We start from the raw sequence: 12,364 nt of genomic DNA on the forward strand, positions 1-12,364 counted from the left end.
TTTTACGTTTAATGCTACCTTCGCAATTTATTAATGATGGATGCATAGATGCTTACTAAATAATTCCTCAGTACAAAGGCGGTAAATAACAATCAGAAAATTTATTCCAATGAAGCAAATGCAAATATGATTTACTTGAAAAACGGAACAACATCGAAGAACGATTTTTTTCTTCAGTTAAAAATGACTAACAGCTCTTCTCTTTGGACCATACACTCACAATTCAGTAAGATTTAAATGTACGAATTTCAAATAATTACTTTTAAATTACATGTGTTAATATGGCCTAACTTGCAATTTCATAAACTGATCACAGTAAAATATTCGAGTAATTTTCAATTTCATTCTTCGTTTTATAAAATTTTGATACAGCGAAAAGTAATTTCGTTGCATCAACTTCAAATTTTATTTATTCACTTATTTTACCTTCAAACAAATTCTTTTTGGGCATTTAATATGTTTCATGATCATGTTTAAATATTGTGTGGAAAAACATCCGTAGAAAATCTAGTTTGTTTGTTTCTCAGAAGAAAGGAGAGAGAAGTTTCTCAATGTTATCTTGAACTAAAAATAAGACACAAATGTTAAAAAAAAAAAAAGAAAAAAGAAAAAGAAGAAAAAAAACGAACTTTTATTAGGATTACAGTTTAAAAGTTGTAAGCTTCTGAGGACATAAGTAATCTATTATTGTTAAAAATAAACTAAAAGTTTAAATAAGATTATTAATCAAAATATAAAATGAATCTGAAATGAATCATCCCAAAAATATAAAGAGCAAAAATAAATAAATTAATAATGTTCATTTTTTCTCATTCTCAAGCACACGAAATGTAAAATTGCTCGTATTGTTAAGAAAACTTTGAAAGGAAACTACAACTTACCTAGTTTGTGTAAACTTAATTTTTTTTCTGATTACAAATTTGTTCTAGATATGTTTCCTATAAGTGTGGTAGAAAAATACTGTGTGTTAAAACAGAAAATAATAGGAATTTCAATTACTGATTCACCAGGGATGCACCCCACTCTGGCTGTCCTTCGTGCAGCATGTGTCTAGGAAATCAAGTCCAAACGGGAAAATAGTCAAAAGAAGAAAGAAAACCACGCCAATGAGACTGGGGGTACGGCAAAAGTGACAGTAAATGTTTATTTTCAATTACTTTGCCGATGGCAATCTAGTGGATCAAGGGATAGGGGCCGAATTTCAACGTCACAACCCAGCTAAGTTGAAAGAAGAAACGGGAACTCGTCATTTTCGAACGGAGAACGCGACACAGCAAAAGAAAGGTGGCCAGAGAGAACTGCAGTTTCACGAGGCTCTCGTGTTCTGAATTGACTCGGATGCGGGAAAATTGCTGATCGATGGGAATATTTAAGGGAAAAATACCGGGTTTCATAAAATTTTTCTCTTTTGAAAAACTTTTGTGAGGTGCAACAACTGACAAAAAGCTGACAGTGGTCCTTCGGGAAGGGGGGATGCGGACCCCATGGACCCCCCCCCCTTGGCTACGTCCTTGGCGCCAACCTTGACTACCAAAGGGCGAAAAAAAAAAAAAAAAAAAACGGAAGTCGCACAGGTTTGAGGACGAGGCTTCACGCCCTCGAATATTCAATAAGATAAAATGAAATTTAAAAAACAGGTTCGAGGGTGCATGAAAATGAGAAAAGGAGTACAAGTTCGAGGGCAAAAAAAAAAAAAAAAAACACGAAGATGACGCACAAGTTACAGGATAAAAAAAATGAAGAGAAGAAAGAGAGGGGAAAAAAACTGACGGCGCACACGTTCTAGGGTGCAAATAAAATAAAATGCAGAAAAAAAAATAAAAAAGTTCAGTGGTGGGGAAAAAAAAAAGACGCATCGGTTTGAGGGCGTAAAAAACAAAAAAAAAAAGAAGATGCACAGGTTCAGTGTAAAAAAATGAAAGAAAAAAAAATTAAGTTTATAATTAATTTGAATTCTGAAATTTTGAATTCAAATTATGTTTTTCGCAATCACGAGTTGCGACAGGACACTACCCCACTTGCTTGTTTTTAGAAACGGTTCCTGTCCTTCCTCTTGGGCGGTTACGTGCGTACAGTTGTGTATGTGTAGGCTTGTTTGTGTGCGATGTGCGTAGACCTGTGTGTATACACGTTGGCATGTGTGTATGTGTGTAAAGGTGCGTGTGCCGTGCGTATGTGTGTGAGTGTGTATGTGTGTGAGCGTGCGTGTGTGTAGGACATGGACGCCACCGATCACCGGAAGGAGTGGCGCCTGCAGAGGGCAGTGGGGTTGAAAAAGGAACCAAACATCAAAGACGGTCAAGTAAAACCAGTAAGCAATCGTGATTGCTCAGAAAAAAAAAAAAAGAAACGCAGTCACACAAATTTGAGGGAGTAAAAATAAATAAAAAAATACATTTAAAAAATTCTAATTAAATAAAATAAAAAAAAACAATAACAACAAAACGAAGAGGCAAACAGTGGGCGTTCGAGGGCGCACAGGCGGAAGGGCGCATCGACCCTCGGGCCAGTCCGCTCCTGCTCAAAGACGTGTCCACGATAATTTTGAACAAAAATGCTTATTAAAACTTATAAAAATGTATCATACATACTCTAATTATTTTTAAAAAATGAAGGAATTAATAGAAATAATAACTTCGATGACAATTTTAATGGTGATTTTCTGATTGCTTTTTAGTTTTTTGTTTTTTTTTCTTAAAGGTTTTCTTAATTACGCATAATAATTGCAGTAATTGATCTTTACATTTAAATATCATTACTATTAAATAAATTACTTCTTTCTTAATTGCTCTTTCTTTCTTTATTTGTTTTATTAAATACAAACAAAAAAATTTTTACCGAGCCGCGAATATTTTTCCGATCCGCGGGTAAAACTGTTGACAAACGCAGATTTAAATTGTTAAATATTTAGCTATTAATTTCTCATATCTTCGATAGATGGCAGTAGCGAAGGTATTTACAAGTCATTAGAGTTCACTAGGAACTCGGAAATACGCAAATCTGATTGGCTACTTCATGATCACGTGCAAACACATTTTGCTCTATGTTAAAAGCTAGAAGTTAATAGGCATTTAGTATTTAGGGGGCGTTGCTTACGGTGGGATCCGATGCTGCTGGCTTCCGTATTGGCGACCTATTGCCTTTACGACATCCTCAACGCGCTTTTCACCAAAATTGTCTCGCCAATCTTTTCATGCCTGAATGTTGGCTTTTTGTCATACCGGTTACATCTTTCCTCTCTGGGGCACTGGGGAAAGTTAACATTCTGTGTTTAACAGTAAATGAAGATTTGCTATACACAAGCGCATCAGTCCGTCAGTTCTCAGTTGTTTTTTGTTTATATTACCCTTGTAGGAAGGGGAATATATTTGAACGCTGAAATAATGATCATAGTTTAAAATTAAATCTGGTGAAAATGTCAATTTTATTTGTGCCAAAATCAGTCAATTTTATCCTACATTTTAACGTAATCGTATTTTTGATATTTATAATTTCCATTCAATACCATGTTGTCAACTGTTTGTCTGACTCTGATGGGGACACTAAGTTACTGCCAACCATTATGATTGCTTTGTTGGCACGAAACAAAGCGCACACTTTGCCAAATTTCTTTGCTTATTTAGAAAGGCTCGATTATCCTCGTGATCGGATTTCATTATGGTTAGTTCACAAATATTTTTATGTTAATATTTAACCTCTCCCTCTCCTAACAAATTTTGTAGCATATACTGTATTTTTATTAATACTCTCATGAATTTGCCAGATCTTTTCCAAATCTGCTATCATTTAATGCAGAAATTCATTCTAGTTTAGGGCCACAGTTTGGGTGGGGACCCGGGGCCCGGAGCTTTGGAGGGTTCGCAAGTTCATGTCAACTGTTTTTCCAATAATTTGATCCATTTCCTTGCACTGTCGAGGACTATTGAAAGCGCTCAATCGTTTGTGTGAAGAACTTACTTTAAAATTAACCGAGAAGGCATTCAGTGAACCATAAACATTAAAAAATATTTCAATTCTTTTGAAAGCATGCTTATGTCATTTTGGTTATGTATCGAGGAACGTAAAATGATTATTCAAACGTGTGAAATTTCACTGGATGTGAGCTTAATTTTCCAAATGATATCCAAAAAGACCTTCAAAAGTTAAGGATGGTTGGCCTGCAATTTTCAAGAAACAAAATTAGTTTCTGAAAATGTACTTCAGAGTTTAGTTTAGTGCAATGCCTGTTAATGGCTTTTTGGCCATTCGACCTAGAGCCTCCTTATACAAGGTTTTGGCAGGTGAATAAATGAACTGAAAGATCAAACTTCCAAATTCAAAAAAAAAAAAAAAGAGAAAAACATTTTTTGATGAAGGAGCAGAAGTCCAAGAAGAAGCAATGTACGTCAAAGTACTGAACTCATACCCAGTGAACCTATTTTGAACAGAAATAATTTAAAAACGGTTTTGGACTTTATTATTAGTGATATAAACACATATTTTGAAGAAATTAAGGGAACTTGTTCCCTATTCATGTCAATACTCAAATATATGTCTTTTGATGTTGAAGAAGTGCAAAATATGTCTGATTGTCTTTTATCAAAGTATGCAACAATAATCTACTTGGATATGAGATTATTCACTTTAGAAAGATTCATTTGTCAATCTTCAATGTTTAGTTAAGTAACTGAACTTTCTCCCCTAGCACTTTTGAATGAGATATATACATAACAGGAAACTTCACACGATATTTCCTAACATGTGTAATCCTAATCTTTTTCTAACTTGTCCCTTTGCAAATTTTTCACTCTCCCCTCTTGATTGTCGCCCAAGTCGAAAGGGCATTTAGTAAATTAGGAAATCAAATGAAAACATAAAATCAGGAACTGGACAAAACAGACTAAATTCTCTGGCTATTCTTAGCATTGAGCATCAACTCACATTACGACTGGATTTTAACTCAGTCTTGCACAAGTTTGCGACAAAGAAGGTACGTAGAATGAAAATACATGCTAGTGAATGTTCGACAAAAAAGAACTAAATGCCCATTTTGTAGTCCAGATAGGTATACCTGTATTCATTGGATGTTAAAGCAATGGAAATGTACGGAAATTAATTTAAATATATATTGAAAAACCGATTTTCGGGGAGATTATATGATGTATGTATTATTCTTGATTATTAATTTATAATTACCCTAGAAACTCGATAATTCCTCCTGGCTGTTGATTATCGAAGTCAAGTGTAATATGCATGTGTGGTAATAATTTCAACACTTAATTCAATAATATTTGGACTTTTTTAAGCATGCCAGTACCACTGTTCTGCTTTAATTTTTACATACTGAACTTTTTATTTCAAAATTCAAACATTTTCCTTGGTCCTTTTGGCTTCGCCTTACTGAAAATTCATAGTACATCATGTTATCTCAGACATGACAAATTACCTAATTTTTACTACTGTTTTTGAAAATATATTTTTATACAAACTTCAAATTAAAGTTTTTAAATCTACATTAAAATTTAAAAATTCAAAAGCAACTACACAATGCAACATCACATGTGATGTTGTGTGCTAATGCAGTTTTAAACTGTTCATTTTGAAGTATGTGAGTGAGAAGAAATAAAGCGACAATATAAAAATATGCAATGGTGGGAATTGAAATTGGTATCAGGTTCCATTGCTGGTAGCAGCGGCCCTCTTCTAGTTACACCATGCATGAATCTGTAATCTGGATACTTAAATCTGAAAACACCACATCCATCAGATTTTAGACGTGGATGAACTCCTTTTGCATGTATCTCCTTCTGTTTTCAGTGGTGGATTTACCATATCAAAAGTGCAAGGGGGCTCCCACAACTACCCCCAAGATGGATTTAAAAATGCATATTTTAAAGTGTTATGTGACATACAAAAGGGAACCAAACAGAGCCGTGTCCAAGGGGAGGGTTTTAGGGGTTAAACCCCTCCCATTGAAAAAAAATAAAAAAAAATCAATGAATCATTAAACGATTTTCCAAAACGTATTTTAAGTTTTAATTAATTTTAGAGTTAAACTCTGATACAGTATTCACCCTCTTTAATATTTCCCCAACTTTAACAATTAACATTTTCCTCAATTGTAGAATTCCCAAGCACCTTCGCTTCTAAGTGCTTGAAAAAATGGAATGGTTGGAGAGTCCGGCAATGCTGTAAGCATGCAGGGGAAAATTATTTAAAAGAATATTAGACAATGACGTAGCCCCCCCCCCCCCAAAAAAAAAACTTAGGGGCAGGGAAAATGGTTACTTTGCTTTTTGTTTTTTTATAGTACGTCTTTAGTGTTGGATGAATTAGTCGTTTCACACAGTAGAAAAATGTTTCTGTGCGAAACAGCAATTTCTTTTTTTTAAAAATAACATTTTTATTTTCATTCAATTCCTGTTCAATGTTATTTGATGGAAAAACAAAAGAAAAAAAGAAGGAAAATGAGGAGGCATAAAAGAAATATGTGTGCTTTTACAAAATGTTAAACTGTACAAATAAGATTTGTACAGAAAAAAAATGCAAAACGTATAAAAAAAAGCCTAGTTATCGAACCAAAATGAACTATTCAACACGCGTAGTTAGTTTTCCTTTGACAACGGAAGTTACAAAGGGAAAAGGTTTCAACCCCTCCCTTTATGAAATCCTGGACACGGGCCTGGAACCAAAAATAAGTTGGGATGGATCTTCCAAACCTGTAAATCCGCCACTGCCTGTTTTCAAAAATATTTACAGAATGTCCTAAAATATTTTTTAAACTTATATGTATATACATTTACAGTAGGGTCTCGAAAATCCGAGTCTCGTAAGTTCAAGGTTCCGTTTAATCCGAGGTGCTTCATTTACATTTTAAGTTAATTTTTGTAGTTGCTAAAAATGATTTTCATTATAATCTGAAAATGGAACTTTCTCGCTACTGTAAACTTATTTAATTACGTACCTAAATATTAATAAAAAGGCAATGAGAGGTTGGTGTCAATGACACTCCCTAAATGGAGTGAAATATTCATTGACCGCAAAATATGGATTAAGAGATGCGTCGAAGACAATAACTTGATACGGTAAAAGTATCATTGGTTTACCACAAAGAAAGTGTAAACATGCTTTTTTGACAATAGCAGTCAAAAAAGTAGGTTCACAACCTGACGCTGTACGAATAGTAGTACGCAAGAAATTTAAGCCCTATCAACTAACCTTTTATGTGTTAGGCCGGATACATACATTATATACTCGTGTAAGAGCATAGATACAGACGTTAAGACAAAACTCGATATTGATTCCGGCATAGTCGAAATACATATTAGGTTGCACACAAATTTGCACGCAAAAAATACGGAACAATAGTGTGAAAAAGAAGTCAAAATTCTTTTATTAAAAGTGAAATTTGTGCGAAATTTTTTTCGTGAAAACAATAGTTCTTTTTCTTTATATAAGAAAGTAAAAGATCTTCCTCCTTGTGTCTTCTGAATAGTGTAAATTTTTAGTGTGAAAGGATTTTATGGATAATCCGAATTTCCAGTAATCCGAGGTGAGGTGAGCATAATGCATAAATATTTTGTATTAGTTTGGCTTAATACATTTGTATGTTCCTTTTCCCCTTATATCTAACTTGTTTTATGATTTCAAACACTTGTAATTTGAAAATTCACATTGAGAAAGTTCCAGTTTTTTAGCCAACTTCAACTGTTACAATTTTCATTAACAGCTTGAAACAGCCAAAATAAATTGTCTTTTAAAGGATAACTTATTGCTCATTCTATCTAGAGTTAATTCAATGATTTATTTTTATGGTCAATCTGTTATTTTTTTCTTCTGAGACTGGTCACCTTTTCTTTATTAAGTAGAAAAAACTTCCTAGCCTTCCCAAACACAATAGTTCTTTCAGAGAATCGAATCATTAAGAATTAAAAAAAAAAGGCTTTTGCTCTTTTCTTGTATATCATTTCCATTGTATCACTGATAAGCAAATTGATCAATTACTTATCAGTCGACAATTATTGATCAGAAGGATTTTTGATATTATAATTTCTCTATTCCTGTTCTTTTATTCATAGTAAAATTTCATTCACTGTCTGAAAGCAAATGTTCATACTGTTTATGAAGTTACCATAGGCGGCTTGGGCTTGTATCGGGGGGGGAGGGGGCGGATGCAGAAATAATTTTTGGAGGGGGCCCTAGAAATTGGAAAGCTCACATCCCTCTCAATTTCAATTTTTCATGGCTTTATTTTCAAATGTGTTTTTTTTTCTTTCTTTTTTTTTCAGGATCCCTTAACTGATATGTTCTTAAAAATATAAACACTACATGCCTTATATTTTGGTTTTGCCAAGAAACTATCACATGATTTATTTCATTTTACATTTTTTATGTTCTGAAAAAAAAATTATTTCGCAAATAGCTTCCTGGATTGAAATAACTTTTCTAGGCACATTTTCATACATTAAATTAAAAAAAATCTGATAATTATTGATTCCGTCCAAAGAAGAATTAATAGACGAATGGCGGTGTTACGTTCCTTTCAGTTCAAAACCAGTAAGTTAAATTGTTGCTCTGATCTCTGACTCTTTTGCCGCTCTAGAAGAAATCTGGCAGAAATTCATGTAAGATTTGTGTCCTTTGTGTTATTTTTAAATTATTCTAAAACATTTCTTCATGTTATATAAGTCAATTTCAAAAAATGAAATAGTTAAATTAATTTTTTCTCTTGGGGGGGCGGAGGGCTTGTACAGGGGCTTACACCTTTCAAAAATAAAGGGGCTTTGCCTTTCCTCCTTTCCAAGTTCAAAATTAATGACGGATCGGAAAATGAAAAATTTGGTTGATTCATGCATTTAAAGAAAGAAGAATTGACTTAATAAGTGTGTTTGATATTTTTCTCATGTTATTAATTTTATAAAAAATAAAATGGCACTTTGTATTTTAAGGAGGGAGTCTACTGTGGACGTCTGTCTGAATTTTTGAGGCTATGTCCTGAAATGTTTTAGAGAATGTCATTGAATCAATAATACTATTAAAATTATATTTCCCCCTTTTTTTAAAGTCTGTTTTAGAGGCACCGTCTACCTAACCTGTCCACCTCGCACCTCCTTTGACCCCCACTGTTTTGGTGCATTAGCCGCCTATGAAAGTTATTTTGTTAACTTGACCATGGTTGTCTAACCTATGTTCTGCTGGCCACAACTGGCCGGTGAACAGATTTTGTCCGGCCCGTGGGATTCTTACAAACTGAACAAAAACTTTTTTTGTTTCATAGTATTTCCTTTTAGGTATTTTTATCATTAAATATGAATACAGTACCAATCTCTACTATTCTAATCTCAACAAGTTTACATAATGTTATATTAGAACTTTATGACACAAATACATATTTATAGTTATTAAAATGATCATTTAAATTTCAAAAGAAAATAGGTAAAAATCAGTAAACATTTTCCTATTTATAGTGCATTATTTTGCTCACAACTTGATCTCAACAAGCAAAAAATATAAATTAAGTTTGCAAACAACAAGGTATAAGGTAATCTGAACTGAAGTGCAGTTAACTTCCAATTATGTGCAAGCGTCTCTGGACAAAAAATACTGTTGATAATTTACTGAAAAATTAAACAATTGCAGGTAAAGCAATAGGGAAAAGAGAAGAGTAAAGCTAAAGTGAGGACGAGCTCAATGCACTAGCGTAAGTTACTCATGAAACAACTTTATAACATGTTGACAAACTACTATAATATTTACAGAGGCAAGATGGGGCACAGTTGGCTGAAAAACTGATGCTAAAATTGTGCAGTCAAGAATTTAGAAAATCTGTTTTTGCTGTAATAAACCAAAACAAATGACTTTTTTTCCCCAAAATTCAAAAATTTTAAAGTTTGTAGCTTTTGTTTTAAATTTTCTATTGAAGAGTGAGATATAATTTAGGGAATATATCAGTTTACCCGAGTGTAAGTACTATTTTTTATTGCTTTCATGTGCTTTGGTACGCAAAATACAATTAATTTTGAATGTATGTACTGACTATACTTTCATTGTACTGCATCAGGTTTTATGTTCAATACAATCATGTTTTATCAATGCCTCCTGGGGTGGATATAAACTAATTTTTTTTGTGGGGGGGGGACATAAACGGGAAAAGCATAAAGAGTTTTGGGTACAAAAAATTTCTAGAACTGTGTGGGTGTTAATAAAAATTGCCAAATAGGCCAGGAATAAGGTGCCTTTCAAATATTTACTTAAACAAATAATTAATAAATTAAAAAAGATTAAGGCAAACTTACATTTCATTCATTAAGTGTTTGAACACAATGTGTAATAACATATTTGCAGGATATTCTACATCAATCCATTTTGTGTGCAATTATTAAATTAGGATCACATACAGTAATGATAGATGCATAATAATGTCAATGGTTTAGGAGGGTTATGACCCCCATTACCCTTCCCTTGTATCCATTCCTGAGAGCTTCTTATCATCAAGTTGAAATCTCAAATGTTGATTTTAGTTAATAATGGATTTTAAGTCCACAGATTTGAAAGAGTTAACTGTATTTTTTTTCTTCTAGGATCAGAAGTGACCACAACATAGATGATACTGTTAATGTTATTAAAACATGGTTGGACTATCACAGGAAAGAATATCATTCTGTAGATTCCATTCTTGATGATTCTCCAGAAGAATTCGCTGATGGAAAAGGAGTATTTGAGTGGTCTCCAATGCATTTTAAGCATATAATACATCTAAAAGAAAATGCTATGCAAGCTGCCCGAAACATGTGGGCTGACTATATAATGGTATGTAGTATGCATATACAGTCAGTCGCGTCCATTTATTGTGCTTTCATACGTAGAAAACAGTTGGTTAATTTAAATCAGATTGATTTAAATCATTATTAAAATCGTGATTGAAATCAAGTGATTTTTTTTTAAAATCATTGATTTAAATCAAGTAGTTTTTAAACAAAATCATTAATTAAAATCAGTTGATTTTATTTTTATAAATTAATATAACATTTGAATGTATTGCTCTAAATTTAACTACACTGCATTAAAATCTTTACAAATTCTCAAGTAATGGCAGTACCAGCACTACTTCTTAACCAAACTTTCTGAGCAAGGAGCCACTTCATGTTCCTGTGGTGACAGCTTCTTTGTTTTAGCAGATGCTGATGTACTTTTATCAGTGTCTTCTTTGGTTTGAAACATATTTTAAACTAACTAATAAGCTAAATTTTATTATTGCAAACCGTTATATGAACATTTAGGTAAATTTATGCCAATGTTTAAATTTAGCAACTAAATTAAAAATTCTTTATTTTTAAAAATTAGTTCTAAGGTAGGTGACGAGACATTTGTGAACAACATGTAGGGGCACATATAAACAGTTCCCATATTCTCTCCACAATTTAAATATTAGTGTAAGTTTATTATAAGTGTTCAAAGGGATGTAAAGATTTAAAATTATTATTTTGCTGCAATCAGTTTGTAAATTTATTGTTAATTATTATTACATAGTTATTCATTATTTATTTTGTTGTTTTTTGAAATTCTTTAATTACTAAATACAGTCGAACCCGCTTAATGGAATAACCATTTTGCCAAGAAAAAGTATTCTAATAAGCGGGATATTCCATTAATCGGGATTAAAATAACACATTACATTGGTTTGGTGCATTAAAGATGTATTATATTAAGCAGGATATTCTTTTAACCAATATTCTAATAAGTGCGCTCGACTGTAGTTGACGAAAAATTTAGTGGCATACAATATTTGCAAGGAAAACTATTTATACAGTCGGATCCCGCTACAACACGATCCGACTTAGGCAAAATGGCTATAACGCGAGTTTTTCGTAAGTTATTAATTTTTTATTGCAGACACAAATTGCTCGTCTGTAACATGAAACTTTTTTCGGAAAGGAGCGGTGGAGGGTTGACACTAAATATTAGGTTTGTGAATGAACTTTCATCCCTTTAGCATCACTGGAAGCGCAAGTTCACTCAATGCATTAGTCTAAACAACGCTTTGCTTTAGCTTAAAGTTTAAACAAATAACTGCTCTGAGTCTTAACTTTTTTTTCATTTTACATATGAACGTTGATAAAATAGAATAGTTCCCAAATGCACCTTTTCATCTAAAGTTGGCGAAAATGGAAAGAAAAAGAGAAAGTTTCTGACCATCAAGGAAAAGGTTGAGATTCTCAATACGCTTGAAAAATTAAAATATATTTCAAAAGTAGCACAACAATTCAGTATGAGTGAATCTTCGATACATATAGTTAAAAGAAGAAAAGGAAATCCGTAGACTTTCAAAACTTAGTTTTAATACTGAAGCTCGCAGAGTTGTGCATAAGCAAAATACAAACATCAT

At 32.8% G+C, this 12,364-nt stretch overlaps 1 protein-coding gene across 1 annotated transcript in view; it reads left to right on the forward strand.

Moving 5' to 3' along the window:
- Positions 1–3,415: 3,415 nt before the first annotated feature.
- LOC129219052 (glycosyltransferase 25 family member-like) overlaps positions 3,416–12,364 on the forward strand; it is a 52,764-nt gene continuing 43,815 nt past the window's right edge. Inside the window, exons 1-2 of the mRNA XM_054853372.1 lie at positions 3,416–3,660; positions 10,560–10,788. Coding sequence (XP_054709347.1) covers positions 3,416–3,660; positions 10,560–10,788 — 474 coding nt within the window. The remainder of the gene's footprint in view (positions 3,661–10,559; positions 10,789–12,364) is intronic.

This window comes from Uloborus diversus, chromosome 3 (assembly GCF_026930045.1).
Source record: "Uloborus diversus isolate 005 chromosome 3, Udiv.v.3.1, whole genome shotgun sequence".
Classification (NCBI taxonomy): domain Eukaryota; kingdom Metazoa; phylum Arthropoda; class Arachnida; order Araneae; family Uloboridae; genus Uloborus; species Uloborus diversus.